The sequence below is a fragment of the Meriones unguiculatus genome, chromosome 15 (assembly GCF_030254825.1).
Source record: "Meriones unguiculatus strain TT.TT164.6M chromosome 15, Bangor_MerUng_6.1, whole genome shotgun sequence".
Taxonomy (NCBI): Eukaryota; Metazoa; Chordata; class Mammalia; order Rodentia; family Muridae; genus Meriones; species Meriones unguiculatus.
In genome coordinates this window covers 15,649,386-15,675,220 of record NC_083362.1, presented here as the reverse complement: position 1 = coordinate 15,675,220, position 25,835 = coordinate 15,649,386, and the positions used below count along the sequence as shown (strand labels likewise).

The 25,835-nt window shown below is 48.8% G+C and overlaps 1 protein-coding gene and 1 pseudogene across 1 annotated transcript in view; both read right to left on the bottom strand.

Moving 5' to 3' along the window:
• Positions 1-22,635, bottom strand: part of Rab31 (RAB31, member RAS oncogene family) — a 109,945-nt gene extending 87,310 nt beyond the window's left edge. Inside the window, exon 1 of the mRNA XM_021653540.2 lies at positions 22,448-22,635. Coding sequence (XP_021509215.1) covers positions 22,448-22,486 — 39 coding nt within the window. The 5' untranslated portion in view covers positions 22,487-22,635. The remainder of the gene's footprint in view (positions 1-22,447) is intronic.
• On the bottom strand, positions 14,311-14,421 carry LOC132648169 (U5 spliceosomal RNA; annotated as a pseudogene).
• Positions 22,636-25,835: the final 3,200 nt, after the last annotated feature.

Below are 25,835 nucleotides of genomic sequence, written 5' to 3'. Positions count from 1 at the left end.
AGAACCATGGTCATAGGCAAAAATCAGACCACAATATCAGGTTGTCCCGGAAGTCTGCCCAATATACAATCCCTGGGCCCCACCCACTGGTCACCGCCTACCCCATAAAAATGCACCCTCCTCCATCTCAGCTCATCTCAGGTGTGGGGGAGGGGAGGTGTGCTGCTTCTAGGGCACATCCACGTCCTCTGATCATATGCTCAATCACAGGTGCAAAAGAGGGGTTTGGTCTTTTTAGCTTCTGGTCAGAAGGGCCAGATCTGCCTCCCTCTGAAGTGAGTATTAATGCCTTCACCATTGTCGCACAGCCGTGAAGGGCAGTGCCAAGCAGATGTGGCACTTCACCAGCCTGGTCGCTCGGGTCAAGCTGGGGTGAGTGGGACGGAAGGAGTGTCCTCTCCAAGGCTTCCCAGGCGCTCTGTGTGGCTCCGGGAACCAGTCAGGGAGGGAGCCTTCGCTTCACAGTTGTTCTGGATAAGAGACAACAGCCAGGGCCTCCTTCCCAGGCTAAAGTAAGTTTCTTTAACGGAAAGAGCAGCGAGCCCGCCCCACATTCCCCTTCTGCGGCTACGACAATGCAGGGGCGGCTATGTGGTGCGTGCACGTGAGGAGTGGGCTTCACAGCTGCCTCAAGGCCCCAGTGTGCTGGTTCACCGTGCGCACTAACCTGGCTACACCACCCATCCGCTCCCAGCCAACAACACGCCCTTCCCTCTGTGCTCTTTTCAGTCAGAATTAAAATCTTGCCAGCAAAATTCACATGCCAGCCAAGTTAGCTTTGTCAACAGGAGTATTCAAAACAGACTTCTGTTGTTGTTGTTGTTGATGATGATGGTGATGGTGGTGGTGGAGCTGGAACATGGGGTCTTGAACATATTGAGCAGACCTCTACCGCTACACCCTGAACCCACTCGGGAATTCGCTTTCATTTATATAATTTTCAATATCGACTTCACTTTATTCCCCCACCCACCCCTCCAGAGTATGCTTTTGCATCTTTTCTAGTTTATTCTTTCAAGGAGTCATTGCTTCAAGTTCAGTGGCCTTATTTCTCCAGAGGAACACTGAAAACTACAACATGGAGGCCCCCTGTCCATAGAGAAGGACAGGCTCAGGCTTGAAGACAAACTGACAGAGAGGTGAGCTGCCGAAGAGGGTGGGGGAGTGTGTGCCTCAGGATTCAGGATGCAGGAGTCAGTCACAGAGCAAAGAAACAAGACTATGGTGGGCAGCAGCCCCGGTGGTCCCGGAGTGCTGTCCACACCCACCTTTGGGAAGATGGAGCTGAATTTGAGATTTCCGTTGACACTCCACAAAGAGAGTAAAATGTGGAATTCTTGCCAGGGGTGGTGGCACACACCTGGAATCCCAGCACTCAGGGAGGCAGAGGCAGAGTGGATCTCTGAGTTTGAGGCCAGCCTGGTCTACAAAGCCAGTCCAGGACAGCCGCAGTTACACAGAGAAACCCTGTCTCAAAAAAAAGTTAAAATTAAAATAAAAAAGAAAGAAAGACAGGAAGGAAGGAAGGAAGGAAGGAAGGAAGGAAGGAAGGAAGGAAGGAAGGAAAGAAGGAAGGAAGAAGAAAGATGCAGAATTCTAGGCTGAGCAATTCATCACGAGAGCCTGGGCCTCTGGAGCCCCTGCCAATGCTGACAAACGGGACAGGTCTGGGGACAGGACATGGCAAGCCCCACAGCCTGACAGCTCATGTTCTGGCTTCTGGGGCAGAGGCGGGGAGGAGTGGGGTGCCAGGGGCTGTGGGAGTGAGGAGCCTTGGCAAAATGCAAGGAGCTACCTACTCATCTAGGATATTTCCTTTTACTTATTACTTGCTTGATAAAGCAGCATTAGAGTTCATTAGGAAACCATTTCTGGGATTGGCGCAGATGTAACTCGGTGCTGACTAACATACACAAGGCTCTGGGTTTAAGCCACAGGACCACAGACTCCAGGCATGTTGGCACTCTCTGCCTTTCACCTGGCATTCAGGAAGTCAAGATGGGAGGATTTGAAATTCAAAGTCATCCTCAGATACACAGTTCAGGGCCAGCCTGGGCTTCATGAAACCCTGTCTCAAAAACGATAGATAGATAGATAGATAGATAGATAGATAGATAGATAGATAGATAGATAAAAAAGAAAGGAAGGAAGGAAGGAAGGAATTCCAGAGGGGAGGGCCTTGAGATGAGGACCCTCTTACTGTACCCTAGACTGGGCACATCTTCTCTAGGAGACTGGCACCTGCTTTTTTTGACAATGATATTTGCACCCATTACGGTGGGTTTTGGGGACGACCTTCCCGTCATACTCTGAGGAGCATCTACAGAGAAAAGGGGCATTCTTTATGAATGTGATGTGCCTATTTTAAAACTTGCTTCGTTTAAAACCATATCATGTTAGGGGGAGGGAGCTTGTCACCACAGATTTAAAACACAAACTCTACCTGGCCTGACGGTGCACACATGCAATTCTGGCTACTCAGGGGCTGCCACAGGAGATCACCAAGTCTGAGGCCAACCTAAGTTATACAAGGACACTATGCTGCAAATTAAATTGAGGACGTACATGTGAACACAGCTGGGATAGATGAGAGACAGGACGCTTCTCTGTCTTGTGCAAAACCCTGGGTTCAGTCCCTGATACAGAGAGATACAAGCTTAAGACTGCTCAGAAAGGTCCCCACATGCCCCCCACAGACACCACTGCACGAGAAACTTCACGAAGGGCAACCCTGAGACAGTCACCAGTCACCCCGGTTACCAGCCAGCCCGGCGCGGACACATAAAAAGCAGAGAACTGCTGTATGACCTTGCAGTAGTTAAATCCTTCATCGGGTGTCCCAATAGAGGGAACAAACTATTCTTTGCCGATTTTCTTTCTCAAATGAAAGAAAGATTCAGAGAAAGAAAGCGTTTGGGACGACCTGACGGTGCCTGGTGGCTAACCTGCCCAGAGAGAAAAGAGCCAGCTGAGCTGCTTCGGTGGGAACCAGCAGGTACCAGCACACGGGTCAGGGACTGACGCACATCCACCTCCCTGTGGCTCTGACCTCATTTCCGCTGAGGTCAAGCAGAGCTCTCAGATTCTAGCCACGTCTCCTCGCAGCTCATTAACAGCTCACAGGCGTGAAGGAAACCTCTTCTTCCCTAAGACGCAGCTGAGGAGCAGCAGTACCACCTCCCGGGGCATCTTAGACACAAAACACACCAGCACCAAACCGTTGCACGTCATCCATGTGTCATCCGTGTGTCGTTTCACCTACCCTTCGGGTGGAGGGTGCTGGTTACCAGGAAACGGGAGTCAGGCTGTTTCTAGTTCCTTTCATTCTGTAAGCACGTTTCCCAACCGAAGTTCAAAGCGCTCTGTGCAGTGCTGGGTCTCTCAGGTAACGAAACGAGAGACTTAAGACTAGCCCGTTCAGTCTGGGGTGAGCAATTAAGAAAGACACTATTTTCTTCTAAGTCTTTTTTTTTTTTAATTTATTTAATTTTATTTTATGTGCATTGTGTGAAAGTGTCCAATCCCTTGGAAATGGAGTTACAGACAGCTGTGAGCTGCCATGTGGGTGCTGGGAATTGAACCTGGGTCCTTTGGAAGAGCAGCCAGTGCTCTTAACCACTGAGCCATCTCTCCAGCCCCGAAAAACACTATTTTCATAAAGCATTCACAAGTTCTTCTTCCGGCCTACAGCTGCACACTGGCTGCACCCACACGGGACACGGAGGGACAGATGTCGTCTGTGTTGTTCAGAATGGGCCTGCCAGGTCTTCTTACCTGTAGCGCTCGAAAAGCCATAGGATGATAACTACAACACAGTTATTACACAGACACATGCCCTTTTGCGTATCCAGCACCCAAAATGGTTTACTTCCTTTTGTACAACGTGTGCAAACAGGAGGCACATGTGAAGAAAATGTAACCAGGGTAATGACACTGCATTTTTTTAAAGTCAGAAATAAGTAAATTTTTAACAGTTCAGTGCAAAATCCGTAAGTAAATCCACATATGCAGGAGAACTTACAAGGAGAAAGGCACCCTGTCAGATCAGAACATGAGATTAACTAATCAATATGTGTTAATTCAGCTAGCTAGGCATTTGAACTAGGAGAAAAAAAAAGGCTAAAGAGATAATTGCCTTTCTGATTTTTTTTACCTTAAAATTTTCAAAATCAACTAAGTTTTAAAATGTAAAAAAAAAAAAAAAAAAAAAAAAAAAACCCAATATGAAAGTATTATCTAATATAGAAAAAAAATTAATTTAATTTTTTCTGGAGACAGGGTTTCTCTGCATAACATCCCTGGCTGTCCTGAAACTCACTATGTAGGCCAGGCTAGCCTTGAACTCACAGAGATCTGCCTGCCTCTGCCTCTGGAGTGCTGGGACTAGAGGTGTGCACAGTCATGCCCAGCTTAATCTTGATTCAATTTTTATTTTATGAGGATTTTATCTGGATTGTATGTACGCACCACATACATATAGGTCAGAAGAGGGCATCCGATTCCCTGGAACTGGAGTTACGGGCAGTTGTGAGCTGCCAAGCAGATGCTCAGAATTGAACCTGGATCCTCTGGAAGAGCAGCCAGTGCTGCTAACCACTGGGCCCTCTCTCCAGTGCTGGAAAAACTTTTTATGGTAGAATACATGAAGACTTTGTAATGAACATGCAAAACACCCAGGAAAAGTACTGGCATCTCTGAAGCCAGGTGTGTTGTCACATGCCTTTAAGGCAGAGGCAGTTGGATCTGTATGTTCAAGGCCAGCTTGGTCTACAAAACAAATTGCAGGACAGACAGGACTACACAGAGAAACACTGTCTTGAAAGACAGGAGAAAAAAAAATCAAACAACAACAATAACTAAACCAAACAAAGGAAAAATATTTGGTATATCTAACTCAATAAAGTCTTCTAAATAATGGCATATTTTTAAATACTTAATAATAAACTAATAGCAATAATTTCTATGCAATATAAATGACAGTATTTGGTTTCTAAATACAGAAAAAATAGCTTATAAATTAGTAAGAAAAAATATACAGTACAGGTAAGTGATGTGAACTCAGTAGGTGGGTAGAGAGGAAAAAAAGCAGCCCAGACTCAGTCTCGCCTGCAGTGCCCTCTCAACACACTTATGGTACAGGTATGTGGGGTTTCCAAGTACTGCAGAGCACGGGAACTGAGCATCCGATCCGGGTCTGTCACAGAGATCCCACAAGTTGAAGGTCAGTCTCCGAGACTGTCCTAGGTTATGTTGGGGTTGCGTTTGTTTGTTGTTTTAAACCTGTACTTCTGACTGGACAGCTATAAGCCAAGGTCCCACAACCTCTTACCCAGCTTCGATTAATTTTCTTAAGTACTTCACAGGACTCAGGGAAACATGTTGACTGGTTTATTATAAGGTACACATGAGAGGTAACGGGTGAGAAATGAGAAAAAGGGATTGGAATTTCGAGACTTTTTCCTGGGGACCCTCCGGATGCCATGAGCCCTGTGCTGTTTTGGGATTTTGGTAGCAGCTTTCATCACGAAGGTGTAATTGATTAAGTCACTGGTGGTCAGCTTAAAAGTTCAGTTCTGCTGCTCTCGTGGAAGGTGGGGGTGGAGCTTCAGCCCTTCTGGACAATCAGTTTCTATCCTGAAGCCATCTAGAAGCTGCCAACCACCAGTCACTGCATGAAATTCCATGCAGAAAGACCAAATATATATTGTAGATTATCACAGAGGACAGCAGAAAACACAGCTCAATGGGCATATGAAAAATACATATTATATTATAAACACTTTTAAAGTCTAATAATATGCCATATTGGTAAAAGTACAGAAAATCATTGTCTTAGAGACTTATGGGGAGTGTCAACTGGCATATTTAATGGTTGCTTTTGCAATATCTTTCAAAACATGATTTTTAAATGGGATGCTCTGTTTCTAGAAATCATGCTACAAATACAGTTCATACATGTCCGTTCAGATGTAAGCATAAAGGGGCTGGCAAGATGGCTCAGAGGTTCAGAACACTGGCTGCTCTTCCAGAGGTCCTGATTTCAATTCCCAGCAACCATATAGTGGTTCCCAACCAGCTATAATGAGATCTGGTGCCCTCTTCTGACATGTAGGCAGAACATTGTATACATAATAAGTAAATAAATCTTTTTAAAAAATTATATAGGTATAAACTGCGCAGTGGTGATGCACAGCACTCAGGATGCAGAAGTAGGTAGATCTCTGAGTTGGAGGCCAGCTTGGTCTACCGAGCCAGTTCCATGACAGTCAGGTACACACAGAGAAACTCTGTAATGGAAATTGTGGTTTCTTTAAAAACTCAGTTATATTATGTAAACACATTTTTGCTATAATCACAAACATGATTTTAGTTTATCCACAGCTGATAATTGCCTCATGTAGGCATGGTCTTTGCCAGCTATAGTTAGTTGAATTCTGGGGACTTTGAGGGGTACAAATATGATAGCCCAGAAGAAGAAGGCATGAAGGCTTGGAGAAGGAAGACAGAGAACTGTTTGCCACGTTTGCTGATTTGCTGGTTACCTGGACTGCTGGATTTCCTGATAACTGAGATTGCAATTGTCCCAAAAGAGACCCTGTCCAGCCATAAGGTCTACATCCCTTTTCTCTTCCAACCTTCTTTTTCCCTTATCCGGGGTTAAGGCATTGGAAGGGAAGTATAGGTTTTAAGGAACCCCCAAATAAAGTAGCATTTGAAAAACTAGCGCCTACAAAACCCTGTCTTGAAAACAAACAAACAGGAAAAGATCCAGTTACAAAAGCTGGGTGGATCTCTGCCAGCCTGGCCTACATAGTGAGTTACAGGACAGCTAGAGCTACACAGTAAGACCCTGAATTTGGAAGGAAAAAAACAAAAGACTCATTCAGGTACAAAGATTTGCTTTACAGGACTACTGTGCTAGAATATCACCACAAGCAACTTCTGAACCATGAAGTTTAACAGAGCTATGCCTGCTGCCAAAGACAGACATTCCCGGTAAACTTGACGGGCGAAAGGCAGAAATCATGTAGATAGAAACCACAGACACTAGTTAGAGAAGCAATGAAATGGCAAAGGAGCAGCAGGGAAGGTGCCTGCTGCTTCTTAGTTTGTGCCTTTTAACACCATTTCTGTTCAAATATGCATGAAAAACAACCTCAAGAAAGACTGACTCGATGTTTTCACAGTTGATCTTAATTAATTTCACAGATGGCATGCAGGGGTGAATCTGCACAAATGTCTGATTGTTCGGAATGATTCCCACCAGGGTTTTTTTTTGTTTGTTTGTTTGTTTTACCTGAAATGCATGAAAAGCAGTACCGGTCTGGCGATGGAACAGAAATCCCCTCAGTGGTGGCATATATCAAATCGTCACTGGGCAAACCTTAAGTATGCAGCGCTTTTCTTTGTTAATTACACCTCAGTAGCTAGCTGGGGTGGAGACTGGCTTTCCCGGTGACTTTCATTTAACAAAAGGAACATGAGCCTTGTGCAGTACCACACACCTGCAATCCCCGCTCTCGGGAGGCTGAGGCAGAAGATGATGGAAGGTTTTAGGTCAGCGTGGGCTACGCAGTGATAGTCTGCCTCAAAAATCCAGGAGATGCTTTCGGTACTTGACAGAACTGTTTTGAGCACTCTTGAAAAGCAATTTAGAAGCTGTTATAAACAGTGATGGTGGTTCCTCATTTTAATTCACTGATCTGTCTTATTTCTAGTTGTGTGGCTGGGTGTGGGTGTGTGCCCAGAGTACAAGTGCCCACAGAGACCAGTGGCATCAGGTTGCCTGCTGCTGACATCAGCGGTGGTTGCCACGCACACCGGTGGTGTGGGTGCTGGCACAGCTGAACCAACCTCAGACCCTCTGCAAGAGCAGCACGGGCTCTTAACTGCTGAGCCATCTCTCCAGCCCCCTAACTGACTGGTTTTTAAAGACTCCTAAGATACTACAGTGGTAGCCACATCCCAGCAGACTCTGGAAATATGATCTGCATAGCACTAGGGCAAGAGGGCAGGGGCAGAGGCCGCTGCAGGACAAAGGGCTGCAGCCTGCCCAGTTCCATCTGCTAAGGGCAGCCTAGGAGTCCCGTCCTTCCAACTTCTACGAAAGCATCACTAGGACAGATCCTTAAAAATAATGAAGAGCTACAATATACATACAGTGCAACTTTAAAACAAGAAAAAAATAACATTTCTAGGTAGGGTGGGGGTTACTCTTTTGTGAAAGGGAATGGCTGGAAGGGAAAAATGAGGAGCTAGCTGTTAAAAACCAGTCTCTTTTCTTTTTTTCTCATTGTTTTTGTTTTTTTCGAGACAGGGTTTCTCTGTGCAGCCTTGGCCATCCTGGAACTCACCCTGTAGACCAGGCTGGCCTAGAACTCAGAGACCCACCTGCCTCTGCTGCTCTGAGCGATGGGATTAAAGGCACGTGCCACCCCTTCTCACCCCCCCCAACAGTCTCTCCAAGTTTCTACATACATGGGTTACATTTGTGTAAGATTGTTGTGGGTTCAACTTAATCTGTGCACGTTGCTGTTCTCAGGGACTTCAACCTAAAAAACGTAAAGAATATGTCATAGATTTGGTCAGCTGACGGAAAATCATGAAGCCCTGCTGTATCCAGATACTCAACCAGAAGCTACTCTTGTCAGGCCCTAGAACAAAGTATGTTAAAGAAAATGTCTCCATTAGGAGTCCTCTTGTGGAAAGGATACATTTAAAATCTTTTAAGCCTTAAGGTCACTAAGACTGTAAAATGGTCTTGGGGAAGAAGCTGGTTGGAAACATTTTTGAAGGACACATGCCAGGCAAGGTGCCCCTGTTAGAGGTTCATATGCTAACACATGGTACCCTGGCTAGTGGCACTGTTTAGGGAGGCTGCAGAATCCCTTACCTTTTGAGTTAAGGCCAGGCCGACAGAGCAGGGCCCAGAGGACTGGGCTTGAGCAGCTACCAGTCAGTTGCCTCTGCTTGTTCCTGAGATGTGACCAGCCACTCCAGTCACCATGCTTTCCCCACCGACTGAGCCCTGTCACCTGGCAGGGAGGCCCCGCCCCCCTCACACACTGCTTCTGCCAGGCATTTGTCATAGAGAAGAGAAAGAACCGGGGCAGCAGGGTTACCCGCGCAAAGTGTCCGAGTTTTATAGACCCGGAAGCTGAGTCCCCCGGAAGCGCTGTTTGCTGGGCCCTGGGTGCCAGTCTTTCCATCCCCCAGGCTCAGCCGACTCCCACTGGCCACACTGGCAGCTAAACTGCACACCGCTTCAACGGCAGACCAGGGCACTTGTGGATCTGACGGGTCCCACCCCACTGACCAGGCCGGACTCGGGCTCAAAGATCTGCCCGCCTCTGCACCACCGCCCCAGCTTAAGCATCGTTTATTAGTGGAAAGTCCTTGTGTGTATAACGCAGTTGCAGTTTCCCCTCGGTAAGATGGATATGATAACAGAAATTGCCTCCATAATGCCCTGTTGTTTGGTACATAAAGCATCTAGTCAGGAGAGATCAAACATGGCCACCACGTGTGGAGTACATGCCCACAACCCAGGCACTTGCAAGTTTGAGGCAAGAGGATGAGTTCCGGGCCTCCAAGACTATATTCACTGACTATGGCTTTTTTTTTTTTTTTAATATGACCACAGAGCACAAGTTCTTGCTGTTTTTCCATCCAGGGATGTGAGTCTAATTTTCCTGCTTCGTTTCTAGACTGGCCTTAATGATGGTGAGCAGAAGTGGAACGGCACCCTGGGATCTGGGAGGCAGGACACAGAAGCCACTTAGCTGCCATCCACCCGGTTCTCAGAACACGTTTTTCGGAAGGAGCCATGCAACATACAGCTCTGATGGCCTGGGTGGAAAAATGTTATAAGAAAAAAAGATGCCTGATCCGCTAATCCAGCCTGGATGGCAGGGATGTAAGTGACAAAAAATAAAGTAAAATAAGATTGTGTCGCTCTGCACACAGAAGCTGTAAGTCAGAACGGCCCATCTTAGCTCACTCGGCCCACGGGACCCCAAGTTGTTATGCAGCAGGTCCCCCAAACTCTCACCGCAGAACCCGAGTGGCCATGGGGACATTACTTTTTTTCCATGGTCTGCAACAATTACAAGCTCATTTAGGATGTACACTGACATCCTCCTTAATTACCTTCTCCAGTGTTTCTATGGGTGGGAGAGACGTCTGGCTTCAGCCCGAGGTTGTGTGTGATTCCTCTGAATCCAGGACTGCCAAGACCCGTGTGAGAGACACAACAGGCTACTATCATGCTTGCCAGCTTATAATTGCTGGTTTTCTTTCACCCAGTGACTTTGGGGGGATGAGGGAAGTACTGGGGATTAACCCCAGCAGGGTGACACACACCGGAGGCATGTGCTCCACCACTGAGCTACACCCCCAAGCCTCTTGTATCACTTCTCATTTTGAGATCATTTTGGGTCCAAGTTGCTCAGTCTGGTTCTGAACTTACTTCCCAGTTCAATCAGACCTTGAATTTGCTATCCTCCTGCTTAGGCCACCGGGCCTGCTTCACCCACAGATGCCTCTGTATAGGACGAAATCGTGGACAAAGTTAACACACATAGTATGTGGGTAGCATGTGTATAATTGTGTACATGTGTGTACGTATATACGTATGTAATCATGGTTATATTCACATCATATATCATGGGTTATATATAAACTCTATGTATATAATCATGAATAAGATGTGCATATGAGGTGACACAGAGCTACACTGAGAGTCAAAAGCAAAGCCCTGGAGTAAGCCACGTGTGACCCACATCAACACCAGTCACGTGACAAGCAGTGCATTACATGGCGTCACAGGTCTACTGCTAAAATATTGACATTTTGGTTATAAAGACATTAAAATTAGGGCTGGAGAGGTGGCTCAGCGGTTAAAGAGCATTAACTGCTCTTCCAGAGGACCTGGGTTCAGTTCCCAGCACCCACATGGCAGCTCACGACTGTCTCTAACTCCAGGATCTGTGACCCTTAGACATACATGGAGGCAAAAACACCAATGCACATGAAATAAAAATAAATAAATTCTTAAAACTAACATTAGTTTCAGTGTACATTATGATGCCTTGAGTCCTCTTATTGGGAACAGCCTATGCGGTAGGACATAAAAATAATCCAGTTTGTCTCTTAAGAGGACTTCTTAAAATTGATGTCATACTTATTAATAGTTTCTTATAGAAATGAATTCCTTTGGAACATCTTTAAATTATTTCCATCTGATGAAAATGATTCTCATGGACAGAGCCTGACGCGCTCTTTGCCTTATTTTGCCACCTCACCTTTGACAAAGGACACAGCCAGCTCCACGTAACACACATGGCTGACGGGCTCCCTGAGCAGGGAGGTTATACGGCAGTCAGTCGGGAGACCCTGTTCATTCAAAGCCCTCGGAGACCAACCTGTACATCGAGGGGGCTAAAGGCTGTCCATGCATACAATACCAGGAAAAGTGGTGATGGGGCACAACCAGGGTCCACGCCCACAGGATGGCTTCTGGTGGGCCCTAAACATGACTGCAGAGACGACCCTCCTAAAAGAGGAGTTAAGCTGTGTCACTGCTCTGTCTGAGAACCTGCACCCGCTCCCTGGCCTGATACATACCTCGCCATGCTCAGCGCATCCCTCCGCATCCCTCTGCATCCCCCCCATCCCCCACGCCCCCCACCCTGTGCACCATGCACAGCCTGGCCGGTCCGCAGGCCCCAGTCAGAGGGTACATGCATTCGCTATCCCGCAGCCCAGCCACACAGTCAGAGCAGGATTTACCTGACCCTGTCAGTTCTTGACTTCCTTAAAAGGAAAAGCGTGGAGCCCGGGGTAAACGCTGACGACTTGATTGTGAAAATGGGCACAGATACCAAGAGTACACTTTAGCAGTCACTCGAAGGTGAGGCCTGGTGAGGAGCAGCGTGGTGGCTGAGGGTGGGCTGAGCTCCGGTGACATGCCACTAACATCAGTTCCCGGCACAAGGGGTGACGTTGCCCCGCTGGGGCCGCATTCCCAGGTCCGGGTGCCTCGGCCATCCCGTGTGCCCATGTCAAGATTTAATTTGCTCACACTCCTCAGTCTACCCAAGACACTCCTCATCTTCCCTTTCAAAGCTCAGCTGGAGTGGGAGGGTGCCTGCCTGGCTGGCAGGTTTGGAAGTCACGGTCACCTCCCAGACTCTTGGCAAACTCTGGTGGGTCACCCCACACTAGACAACTGAGATGACCCTCATAAAAGATGAGCCCAACGGTGTCACTGCTCAGTACGAAAAGTTTCAACAGTTTTCCGACCTGATTCCAAGGAAATGCTCTCACACACACACACACACACACACACACACACACACGAGCTCCAAATCTGGCTGCAAACCTGCTACTGGCTACTAAGACCACACCCCCACCTCCCTAAGGCCACCTTTGAAGGCCTTTCCTTGCCCCCTTTTTCTCCAGCAGCCCCAGTTGGCATTCTGTCTCCTAGGCTGTCAGCTCTGTGAGGCAGAGATCATGATACCTTTTGTCATCTGTGGAATGGTTCAGGGCAGGCACTCAGTCAGTACCTGTGGCACCTGCCAGAGCCTCACTTGATCTGTGCTGGGGGGTTGGCGGGACAGGAGGGACCTGAGGGGGATTTCCATATTAACTCTACTTCTCCTCTTTATATGCCAGTGTAAACAGGCTGGATAGAAAGATGACAACCTAGAAAACCCAGGATGGAATTCTGTATCTTTTTCACAAGACTGGAGTTGGCGATGTAGCTCAGTGGTAGAGCTCATGTAAAAGGCTCTTGGTTCAATTTACTAATGAAGAAGGAGAAAGGGAGTGAGGGAGGAGGAGAAGAGGAAGAGAGGGAGGGACTGTGGGAGGGAAAGAAAAAGCACCCAGGAAACAGAAGAGCTTACACACAAACCTACCTAACCCTGAGATCCCATCCATGGGTGTCTATCTTTCCTAGACCCTGTTTTGAGTGTTTAGAATGGTCCATCCATGGAACAGGGACCCAGCAAGGCCTGCACAGATGAGAGCATTTCTGCTGTCACCACCGAAAGCCTTTGTCCTCTTGATAACAAACCTCTTGATGGCACCACACTGTAGGTGCTGGTTTTTCAAATGCTACTTTATTTAGGAGTTCCTTAAAGTGTATACCTCCCTTCCCGACCCCTGAACCCCAGGCAGGAGAAAAAGAAGGTTGTAAGGGAAAGGGGACACAGCCCTCTTCACTTCTTTCAGCTGGGTAGAGTCTTCGTATTCTTTTGGAGCAAAACCAATATCCATCATGAGGAAATCCAGAAGTCCAGGTAACCAGCAAGCCAGCAAGCCAGCAAGAGCAGCAAGCAGTCCTCACCCATCTCCTCCAAGCTGCCTCCTTCCTCTGTCATATTTATACCCCTCACAGTCCTCAGAATTCAACTAATTCCAGCTGGCAAAGACCCTGCTCCGAATGAGACAATTAACAAGTGTGGACCAACTAACATCCCCTACATGAGATTATAACAAAAGCAAGCCGGAAACCACAAACGTCCACAACACCACACAAAGGCAGAAACTCAAAACCCAAGGTAATCTGACCCCAATTTACCCCTTTGCGTTCACTTTACCACATCACCCATTTTTCTCAGCAGGGGGCCTCTGGGGACTTCCTTTTGTCGCACACCTCCCTCTGTACCTGCCTCTCTCTACTGTGCGTCCATTCTGAGGTAGCAGCTTGGCTCACTCAACACCCTTTCGGCCACGATGCCCCCCACCTCATTGCAGGCCTGGAGACAGGTGACAAAATAAATCCTGCCTTGGCTTGTTTCTCTCAAGTACTTAGTCACTACCACAACGGAAGTGTGCATGACACGCCTTGTTTGTCTTCAGTCGGCCATTCTGCAGGCCTCGATTTTCTGAAACCTCAAGTCTCCCACCCACCTCTGGGGGAAATGGAAGGACGGGAGAAGCTACGGTCCAGGTCAAATAAAAGCAGTCGCACCTGGGCTGGAGAGACGGCTCAGCAGTTACAAGCACTGGCTGCTCCTTCAGAGGACCCAGTTTCAATTCCCAGCACCCATACGGCAGCTCACAACTGTCTGTAACTCCGGTTCAGAGGATCCATCACACCAGGCGTAAACATGCAGTGCACACATATTGCACACAGCAAAACAGCCATTCACATAAAATAAAGTAAATAAATCTTTAAAAAAAAAAATCACATCCAAGCCACCAGAGAAGACCAGCAGGCTCACGGGACCACAGGCACAGAAATCAGTAAAATCACAGAATACAATTCTTTTTTTTTTTTTTTTTGTAAACAACTTTATTAGCCTTGCTAAGACAAGACCTCAAAAAATTGGTTTAAGACTCAGAATTGTTCCTCTCCACAGAAATCTTTAGTAAAAGGTGAAAGATTTATACGCTCTGAAGAGAAACCTTCCATTCAGTTACTAGATGCTAAATCCCACTTTCCTTTTCTTTCTTCCCTTTCCCAAGTTTAACACTGAGAAGGGCAGTTGTGGTCATGGACCAAGGGATCTCTTGGCAGCTCAGCGGCCATACAGACCGACTCTTCCACACTGGTCCCTAACAGAAACAGAAGCACCCAACCCCCAACACCTTCTCCCACTTTCCCAGGGCTCTTTGGGTTCCTGCTTTAATCACCCAGTTCACCTGTTTTGCCAAGTAACACATATCAAATTTGAACAGACCACAAACAGCTGGAGCGCCCCAATCCAAAAAAAATTTTAAGATGAAATGGTCCAAATATCTCAAACTTTCTGACACTCTGATGACACTCTGAAGGTTTCAGATCTTGAAGTGTCTCAGATTTCAGAAGTTTGGATTAAAGATGATCAATCAGAAAAGTCCATGCAGGGCCAGCAAGAGGGCTGTCTTAGTCAGAGTTCTATTGCTATGAGGAGACACCATGACCAAGGCAACTCTTACAAAGAAGAACATTTAGTTGGGGCTGGTTTACAGGTTCAGATGTTCAGCCCATTAACACACCGCCGCAGGAGGCCCTGGCCGTAAACAGGCAGACATGATGCTGGATTGGCAGGCAGCAGGAAGAGAGTGAGACACTGGGCCTGCCTTGATCACCTGAGAGCTCAAAGTCCATTCCCTAGTGATGCGCCTCCTCCAACAAAGCCACACCTGTTCCAACAAGGCCACAGCTCCTAATAGTGCCACTCCCTATGGGCCTAGGGGGGCCATTTTCATTCAAACCGACACGAGGGCTCGTCAAGGTGAGAGCACTTGCTGCTCAAGCCTGATGACCTAAACTCAATCCCTGGAACTCACGGTGGATGCCGAGAAGCAACTCGTGAAAGTTATCTTCTGACCTCCACCCTCACTCTCACTCTTGGACACAAGAAGAAGATAAGGAACAAAAGAAGGAAGGAAAGGAGGGGCTGTGTAAATATTTCAAAATCTGAAAAAACACCAAAATAGGAACTACTTTGTCCCCAAGCATTTTAGGCAAATGATACTGAACCTGTAATTAATTTTTCCCTCTTTCTCAATAAAATGGATGCCTCCGTGGCGGTTAACTCTTTGTCAACCCGACACAACCTAGAATCACTTCAGAAGCTTTCATTAGGCATGTCTGTGGGGTTCCGTCTTCACTGCCTTAATTGATGTAGGATGATCCCCCAATAACTCTAGGCGGCACGTTCTGGCGGCAGCCGAGGTGAAGAAGGCTTTTCCTTCTTTGCTCCCTCGTCCTCACTGGCGAGCTCAGCCACTCAGTTGTTTCCACTGCTGATTCCTTTACTGATATTAGAAACAGGTTCTTTAGGTTTCTAACAGGAACTGAGACCCAAATCTCTCCAGGAACCCTCCAGGAGACAGGGTCTCTCTGCATAGCCCTGGCCGTGCTGGAACTCCAGATGTACACACAGGGTGGCCTTGAACTCACAGGGATCTGCCTACCTCTACCTCCCAAGTGCTGGAATTAAAGACATGTGCCACCATGATCAGATGGGGACTGCTGACGGAGGACTACCGTGTTCTCGCCCTTCCCAGCGTGAGACAGTCGTTGGACTATTCGGAACCACATCACGTAACCCAATCTAATAATTCCTCTTTTGATTTATAGTCGTTCTATTGTTGCTGGTCCCCTAAAGCAGCAGGTCTCAACCTGTGGACCTCGACCCCTCTGGGTCGCCTGAGACCATCAGAAAACATAGATATTTATATTACAGTTCATATCGGTAGCAAAACTATGGTTGTGAAGTAGCAATGAAAATAATGGTCAGAGGGCCACCCCAACATGAGGAGCCGTATTAAGGGGTCACTGCATCAGGACAGTTGAGATGTACTACATTAGAGTATTGGCGAATACAACTCCACATGGCCCAATTCTTTGGTCTATTTTGTTCAGACACACCACTGTCTAGCACGTGAAGCCAAGGAATATATATATTAATGAATGCCATAGAAGTAACTATACAAGTGTTTTGATATTGTACCATGCATGATCACAGAATACTAAGGCCAGGCAGCATCGTGTGTGTTAAATCTCACCCAAACAGGGAGCACTGTAGAACTGATCAGACAGATCCAGCTGTTGACACTTTATACAAGACACACAGCCCGGATTCTGCAAAAGTGCTAGCATGGTGTCACATGTACATACTGAATTCCAGTACAGCCAGGGCTATGTAGAGAGACAGAGAGACCCTGTCTCAAGATAAATATGTCTTGTGCTGGTAGGGGAGAGAAGCTTTTTTTTTTTTTTACACAAAAACTGACTAATGAGCCACAACATTAAAATTGCTCTGACTTGGTCTTAGATTTTTTTGTTTTTTGAGACAGGATTTCTCTGCGTAGCCTTGGCTGTCCTGGACTTACTCTGTAGACCAGGTTGGCCTCGAACTCACAGAGATCCGCCTGCCTCTGCCTCCCCGAGTGCTGAGAATACAGGCGTGCACCACCGCGCTGGACTGATCTTGGATGTTTTTAAACACCTGTAGGGACCGCTGGAAATACCTGAGCATGGACCATGTGTTTGACGCTATGGCTGCAGCTGTAACTATGTGGGAGGTTGGACTGGGATTTGGTACATGAATGTCCTTTGCCGTCAAAGATGGATGCCGGAGCTGGAGCAGTATCCGGGGATGACCACCAAGCAGTAGCTGTGGAGTGTGTGCTATCAGCGGCAGGGCTGGGGAACGGAGCCCTTTGGAGGCCAGAAGAACACAAGCGCTTCCTAGATGTCTAGCATTGAGCATTGCTGGACCCCACTGTTGGATGTGGGGTTTGTTCTGACTTGCTTATAGATGCCATTATTCATCCCTCTTGGAGACTGTGAGGAAGCTTGTAACTTTTGTAACTTATTTTTTATTTCATAGGAGCCCACAGCAGAGTGTGGTGGTGCACACTTTTAATTCCAGCACTCAGGGAGGCAGAGGCAGGTGGATCTCTGTGAGTTCGAGGCCAGCCTGGTCTATAAAGCAGTCCAGGACAGCCAAGGCTACACAGAGAAACCCTGCCTGGAAAAACAAAGCAAAAATAAATAAATAAATAAATAAATAAATAGATAGATAGATAGATAGATAGATAGATAAATAAAAGATTTTATGTTTTATATTGTGATAGGAATATTAACATGCCATCTTGGAAACAAATAAGAAAGAAAAGGTTCTAGTTGAATAGTGATGCACTTATGTGTCAAGCTGACAGAGGGTCAGCTGTGCTGGCTAGTTTTCTGTCAACTTGACGTAAGCTAGAGTCATTTGGGAAGAGGAACTTTCAGCTGAGAAAATGTCTCCCTAAGACCGGCCTATAGGCGAGTTTGTGGGATAATGCCTTGACTAGTAATTGACGTTGGAGAGCCTAGCTCACCCAAGCCACCGCTGGGCAGATGGTTCTGGTGAGATATAAGGAAGCAGTCTGAGCAAGGCAAGAAGGACAAACCAGTAAGCAAGACTCTTCTCTGGCCTCTGCATCAGTTTCTGCTTCCAGGTTCCTGCCCTGACTTCCTCAGTGAAGTAGCATGATCTGGAGTTTTAAGATGAAATAAACCCTTTCCTCCCCAAGTTCCTTTTAGCCATCGTATTTTATCACAGTAATAGAAACCCTAAGTAAGGCACAGCCTCAGATGCAGTGGAGACTCAGGATATTGGTGCTGCCAGGATCAGGGAAACAGCAGAGGGTTTTATGTGGAGCCAACATAAGCCTATGAAACAAGCTACTTATTATGCGGATGGCAGAGCTGGAGAAGCAGAATTGCCCAAGCCTTTTGGAGCCCAGAAGATCACGAGTGAGTTCCAGATGCTAGACTACAGAATCCGGATTTTGGTGTAGCTTTTCTGTTTGTTTTGTTTTGTTTCTGACAAAGTATCTCTTCATAGCCTTGGCTGTCCTGGAATTCACTATGAAGACCAGGCTAGCCTCAAATTCACAGAGATCAACCTGCCTCTGCCTCCTGTGTTGGGATTAAAGGATTGTGCCACCAAACCAGGCTTTAGCCTTAAAGAGGTTCTTCTTATGCCCTGATCATTCTATTAGAGGATAAGAAGTATTTATTTTTTGTGTTTATGTTCCTTTTCTTTTCTCTTTTCCATTTTATAGGCGCATACAGATTAGAGGTTTTTTTGGATTCCTTTTAAAGAGACAATCACTGCAAAGTGCTGCGCTAGCTGTACTTGAGGGAGTAGGTGAGGTAAGTTCTGGCCCCATCCAAGGTCGAGAAGTCACTCGCTAGGCAGCAAGGACTGTGCAGCTGTGTGCACAGAAAGTGGTACCTACAGCCCACACTGAGGTGCGGTGCTACAACTGTCACACAGGGCAGTGGGAGACAGTGGGAGTTAAGTGAGATATAAGGAAAGCTGGAGAACAGGAATCTAGACGCTCTCTCTGATTGGAAAGGATGTGAGCAATCTCTTACCATAAGGCTTTGATAGGAGAGAAAGATGGGGGGACCATGGGAGGCTCAATTCCCAATATGGCCTCTCTCCCGCTGCATACCACAGCTACCATTTTCAATTTCTAACCCCCATTCTTTCCACCAGCATTTGGTGCAGTCAGAGGGCCACCACCCAGATCTGAGGACTCCACCACCACCAGAACAATAAGCCAGATCTTCTTTGTTTCCCAAAGTGTCCAGCCTTGAGTGTTTTGTGAAACAGAAAACATGCTGAGATGGTTGCCTTGTCTAACCTCTGGTCCTATGCATTAATTCCCAGTAACTCCCAACAGACTCATGCAAGTTTCCGATTTCGGAACCGGGGAACTCACTACTTCTCAGGGCGGCACCCTTCAATGTCACACAGCTCTGACGGCTGTGCTCTGACATGGGAGAAGCCTGTCCACAGTGGGTCCTGATGGCCTCAGAGTCACAGGGCTCTATGTTGTCCAAGCCCTGTACAAATCTGCATTCCCGACACCCAGACTTCTCACGAGGTCGTGGGTGTGTGCGTGCTCTCTGTGTGAGACACCACACAGACACTAGCAAAGGCCACGGAGAGATCCTCACCAGAAGCAGGGAAGTCCTCAGCTGCACTTTACTCACTCAGCTGCTAAGGAAGTAGCAGAAGTCTCTAACTGTTGTCAAGACAACCAAAGTGCAAACACAAATCTCTTTGGGATCCCATCCGGAAGCAGTTTTTTGTTTGTTTGGTTTTTTTTTTTTTTTTTTTTTTTAGCACACAGGCCCAAAGAAACAGGCTACTCCTCCCCCTCCTCCTCTCTCTGTCTCCATCTCCTGTTCTTGCCACATGGCGATGTGTGCTAAAAATGCATACTGGGAAGCTTTCCACCTTTGAGGTTAGGACAGCTGCTGCAACACTGTTTTTGTTCGTGTTTGGAAACGTACTTTGGGTGGTGGTGCTTTCAAGCCTCCTGTTTCATAACACTAGTTCAGAGTCTATACTGTGGTGGCCTGGCACACTGTTGGCCAAACTAAGGCCGTCCACTGACTCCTGCCCAGTGTGGTCCAGCATGCCCCTGGCCACAGTGTGCCCACTGACCCCAGGGAAGGGCATTCACAAGGCTGGCTGCACAGTCCCCCTGTGGCATAAGCATGAGAAAGCACACAGGTGTGAAATAGGTAACAAACTCCATGTTTTGAGCCCTTGACTTCCCAAGTTCGCTAAGCGGTCCGAGGATGTCCCACGGGCCGAGGCCAAGCCCACTTGTGAAGTATCCACCAAGAGAAACGGAGTCACGAGCACTAAGGTTCTACGAGGCATTGGGGCAGGTATGGAGACAATGCCGCCTGACCTCGCTCAGCCTCAACCTTGAGCGGGAAGCACAAAGACTAGCCACCAAGCCTCTCCAGCAAGGGAACATGATATATATATATATATATATATATATATATATATATATATGCATCTATATACACACACATACATATGGCCTTCTAAGTACCGGAGGGTAAACTGCATGCCCTATGTCACCCAGGACAGACAACCCTCACAGTAACAACAGAGGGGCCTACACTTCCTGCTAAGATTCTAAAAGGCCCACAGGGATCATCATTGCCTCCCTCTCTCCTCTCTTAAATCCAAGACGGTACACCAGGGCCATCAACCTCCTTCGAAGGCCATCTCATACACACAGACAGCCTATCCAGATAAGCAGCAAAAGATGCAGCCTGTCACGATGTCACTCTGGACCAGACAAGGACCAGCCAAGCCAGTAGCTGCCTTCAAACACAGGGGGCCACTGATGTGGCATGATAGGAATAAAGTTTCAAAACTTCCAGAAGTTTCTTCTTTCTCTGTTACAGTAGCCCCTGTCCCCCCCCCCCCAGTTCAAATTCCTACCAGTAGGGCCATCACAAAGAGATGGCAATCAAAATAAGATGCCTCCTCCGGGAAGCCTGTAGAGACTGCTTCATTTGTGGAGACGGAGGGGGAAAGAAGAGGGTTCCTCTAGTTGTCTCACTTCACACTGGCCTCTCTAGCATCACAGATCAGCAGGAAAGGGCATCACACATAGACCTTAAGGGGCCATCTGGTATGGCTCTCTGCTTCAAAGAGAAGGGCATGGTAAGTCCATTCTATAATTAAATCACTCTTTCAGCCCTTCTAGACCCCAGGGCAGAAGACATGCCAGGCCTCCTGTCTGGAGCACTTGAAACTGAAAATTAAAGGTGATGTCACAGGACCAGGCCTGTGCTCATGGGAAGATTGCAAAGGAAGTGTAACCCACCTCCAAGAGCCAACAGTGTTGTTTATTTCATCGTTTCCTTTTCCCCACGGGGTTCTTAGAATTTAGGTCTAGACTATACTGGACAGCCTGACAGACACGAAGCTTGCTCCTGTCACATCGAAAGTTCAAAAGAGAAAGCCAGTGGCAGCGTCCTACCCGGCCTCCGCAGGTGAGGATCCCTGGCGAGGCCTTGCCGGACACAGAAGAAAAAGAAAGGACCTTTGTCAGCTTCCCTGGGATTCTCCACAAATCACAGCAACTGGTGTTAAGTGGCGAGGACAGTGTGTGGGGGCCAGTTCCCAACACCTCCTTCCACCAAAGGAAGGACGCGACAGAGCCCGGATGAAGGCACAAGCCCTCGGTACACTCCGTCCTGACCCGCAGTCATTGCCTGTCTACACTTCCACGCCCATCTTGCCAGACACATTAGCATTTCTTTGAGAAGAATGAATGCCGACCTACTCTTAGAGAATTATTTCCTCGGAGGGCCAGGTTGGCCAACTGCAAGGGCGGCACACCAGGCACGGATGCCAAAGGCTACAGAGAACCTGGCTCGACGCCAGCTCTCATTGGGGAAGACTTTCGGGATCTCATGTGGGCAGCCCCCAGGAAACGACCCCAAACGCTGAATCCCCTGGGGGGGGGACTTTTCAAGTGACAGCCCTGTCAGTCTGGTCCGTGAGTCTCACGGGTTTGGACGCTGTTGCCTTCTTTGTTTCTGACTGCTCGTATCGAGAAAGACTCATTTTGGAAGGGGAAGAGTGATGGGGGGGGCGGTTCTCATCCTGCTTCTTTTCATCCACTGCTGGACACATAGTTCGTACATAGTTCATACATAGTTTGCTCTTTAGTCGGGCCCAACCTCCCACCATACACACACCCCTCCCCTCCCCACACCCCCGGTTCTCCCACCCCGGTTTGGAAGGTTTGTTTTCTCAGCGAATAAAGCAATTGCCACCCTGGACTCCCACCCACCCCCACCCCCACCCCCGCGGAGGGCAGAGGAAACCCAGCGCCTCCGCGGAGCAACTTAAACATTCCTCGGGGGTGGGGGGACCCCGAGTTGCTGCGGGACCCGTTGTGGTCTGGTCCCCAGGAGCCCCCCAACCCCACCCCGCCCCGCCGTGCCCTGCCCGCAGCCTGGAGAGCCCCGAGGTTCCCCGAGGCGGCCGCCGCAGACGGGGCCAGCGGAGGCGCTCCGGGGCGGCTGGGACCCGGGCTGCCAGCGCGGGGCGCGGGAGGGAGCGCGCGGGGACAAAGGCGCGCGGGAGCCGGGGCGCCCGTCCCCGGAGCCAGGACTCACCCCGAGGAGGCACACTTTGAGCTCCCGTATCGCCATCATGTGCTCTGGGCCGGGCCGGGCCGGGGCTCAGCAGCATCGTCCGGGCCGCACCGCGCCCAGCCTGGGTCCGGCCGCCTCCCCAGCGCTCTCGCCGGCCGCGGGGCGGGACCGCGGCCCCCGGGCTATTTCTGGGCCGCGGCCTCCGCGGTCGGTCACGTGCAGCCGGCCGGCTCCTCCCGACGCGTCTAGCCGAGCCTGGGCGCCCGGCTTCGGCTCCGCCCGGCCGTCCCGGTCCGCGGCGGCGGCGGCGGCGGCCACGCGACGCCGGACTTGCGGGCACACTGTGCCCCCCCGGCGATCAGCGCGGTCGGGCGCCACTTGCCCCAGGAGTCCCGGACACACCACCCGTCGCGTCATAAAGAAGCCATTCGTACAGTTTATGCTGTTGGCTGTGGTCCCGAGGAGGCGCTTCCAAGTCCCTGGGCAGTCCCGCCCTCAAGTGACACCCACCTCTGCAAGCAGGAAACAGCGTCCAGGACTGGAACGAGGAGAGGAAAGGGTTAACCCGCCCCTTCTACTACCCGGGCTTCAGCTCGCTTCCTTCCAACACTTCACGTTACCCTACGTGCATTTTTTTTCTCCCTGCACGCAGTCGTTTGTTTCTGCTTCCAAAACTCAGAATGCCAGAGCCTGGGAGAGGGAAGGAGCTTTCTGGGGAGGAAGCCCCCCCCTTCTCCAAGTAGAGAATCCCATCGCTGTGTGGGCAGGAGCTCAGCCAGAAGTAAAGCTAGAATTAGGGGCTGGCAACCCTTCTGCAGACTCCTCCAACTAGGAAACTGAGGCCGGGGCTTCACACACCGGCGCCATGCTCTCTTTGTGTGGCCCCGTGTACTCCAAGCCTCTGGGATGCCTTCATTTGTTGCTGTATAGAAATGACAGCTTTGGGGGGTGATCTCAATTTACCCGGCCTTCTGATTGTAACCATGTGTTTTAGTCAACAACGCTGTGGGCTGTCCTGTGGCTCAACTGATAGAATTGCCTCAGGCCCTGGGTTTGACCCCCAGCCCTGCATAAACCCTGGCATGGTGACTGTTTGACCCGGATTGATCCTCCGCCCTGGACGGAGGCAGAATGATCCTTTAATCAGAACAATGGAGAGCAGTAGCCTCTCGGGGAAGTGGAGACTGTGAACAGGGACTGTAGGCTTTGGGCTCCCGTGGGAGAGGGAAGTTTTGTCTGTTGTGCTTTGCAGTTTCAAGGCCCGGCAGCAGCAGGTGTGTTCTCATTGACTCGGCTTGCTTGTCGGGCAGGTGTTCCATCAGTATGCCGAGTCTGGGGTTCCTCAGCTCCTTTGAAGTTCCTTGTTTTAGGTCGCTAACCCTTGAGTGGCAGGTGCCCTTAATTCTAGACAGGAGGATTAGAAGTTGTCCTGAGCTACCTAGGAAGTTCCAGGACAGTCTGTGTTACATGGGACCTTGCCTCAAACAAAACAAAAGCCATCATTCCGCTGTGTTTATTTGTTTATGGGTTTGATGTGGGCGTGGATGTTTTATCTGCATGTGCACCTGCACATCACAAGAGGGCGTCGGATCCCACGGAGTACAGCTGCGAGCTGCCACGTGGAAGGCAGGGATGTGGGAGCTGCTATCGGAGGAAGACCAGCCAGTGCTCTTAACTGCTGAGCCGTGGCTCCAGTTTTAACAAGGCATTCTGCATCCCCCAGTCCTCTGGCCTCTCTCAGAATTGTTCACATCTGCCGTTTTCCCAGCAGGCCTTGGTTATCTGACAAGCCAGAAGGAAGCTACTCAGACCTGAAGTGGCCCCTCATGGTGGAAATTCCAAAGCCAGGTCCACAAAGAGAACTCTAGAACCCTGGAGTCAAAACAGGCCCCATGAAAGACTTGCAATCAATTAAATTCCCCCGAGGAGCAAGAACTTTGCAGAGGACAACTTGTCCGGACAGAATTGATCAAAAAGTAGCTGTGTGGACACAGGTCCTATTCAATATCTTTTGTGACAGAATTGATCAAAAAGTAGCTGTGTGGACACAGGTCCTATTCAATATCTCTTTTGTGTCGGTATCTCTCCAAGGACAGCCAGTTCTGCATGGGCAGATGAAGACAGGCTACCCTACATTGCCCAGCTGGAACACAGTAACTCCTCTATGTCCAGGTTTGCTTAGCTGAGAACAACTGTTAGATCGTTGCAGACACCTTGGCCAAGGCTTCTCTCTGCTTTCACTGGTAGCTACATGTTCCATAACAGAAAGGATTTGACCCTCCTTATTGAAGTGTAATCCCTTGTAAAGCCAAGAGATATATTCCTTTTGTTACTTCCTGTGTAATGATGGTGATTCATAGGACTGCAGAACATGCTAAAGAGTGGACTGTGCCAGGAAGGACACTCCACTCGCAGACAAAATGCCCTCCTGGTTCCCTTTATCTTTTCCGAACTCCTCTCTTTCCCACTACTCCCAGTGTCTGAGATGCACGTATGGCTTCTAGGCTCCCCTAAAAGGTCGCCTGTCCAAGCTTTTCCTCACTGAGAATCACCCCAACCTGTTTGTTCCTGGACCTGCTAAAAATTACCTCACTCCTGTCTCACTTCGGTCAAGTTTCCTGGGGGGGCGGTGTATTGTTTGGGGTTTGTTTTGTTGTTGTTGGGGTGGTGGTGGTGGCTGCTGCTGTTGGTTTGGAGACAGAATCTTGAGTAGCCAGGGTGGCCTCAGACTCACTGTGTAGCTGAGGCTGATCCTGAACTCTTGTCTTGCCTCAGCTTCTCAGGCACTGGAATGACAGGCATGTACCACCACACCTGGCTTCCTTATGATAGAGCCTTGCTCTCTGCCTTACATGGCAATATATATGCCAACCAGACGTGTTGATGGGTTTATTCTCTTCCTCATCCGGAACTCCCCCTGGAGTTCTGACATGGCCTCATAAAAACCAGATCCCTGCGATGGAGCTGTGGACAAGCTTAACACTGTAGCCGGGAGAGTAGATAGGTGGCTGCTGTGAGACAGCTTCGGTATGCTTTAGGAAGGACGGGTGCTAGCAGCTTCCAGGTGGTAAGGGCACACTGTCTTCTCTTTGTGTTCTGCTAACTTTATGGCAGGTTTATCACATTAGTCAGTATTTGTCACTGAGGTAGCCAGACCTTATAAAGAGAAGTCTGTTTAGCTCACAGCTCGAAAAGTCTAGCTGGGCGGTGGTGGTCCTAGCACTAGAGAGGCAGAGTCAAGGCTAGCCTGGTCTACACAGTTCCAGGGCAGCCAGGGCTACACAGAGAGACCATCTCGGAAAACAAAACAGAAGAGCTGCCAGATCAGCCCTGAGCCTGATCTGCTCTGTGGGGTTCCTCCTGCAGGGCGACTGGAGGGACAGTACTTGTGGCAGGGAGAGCTCTCCCG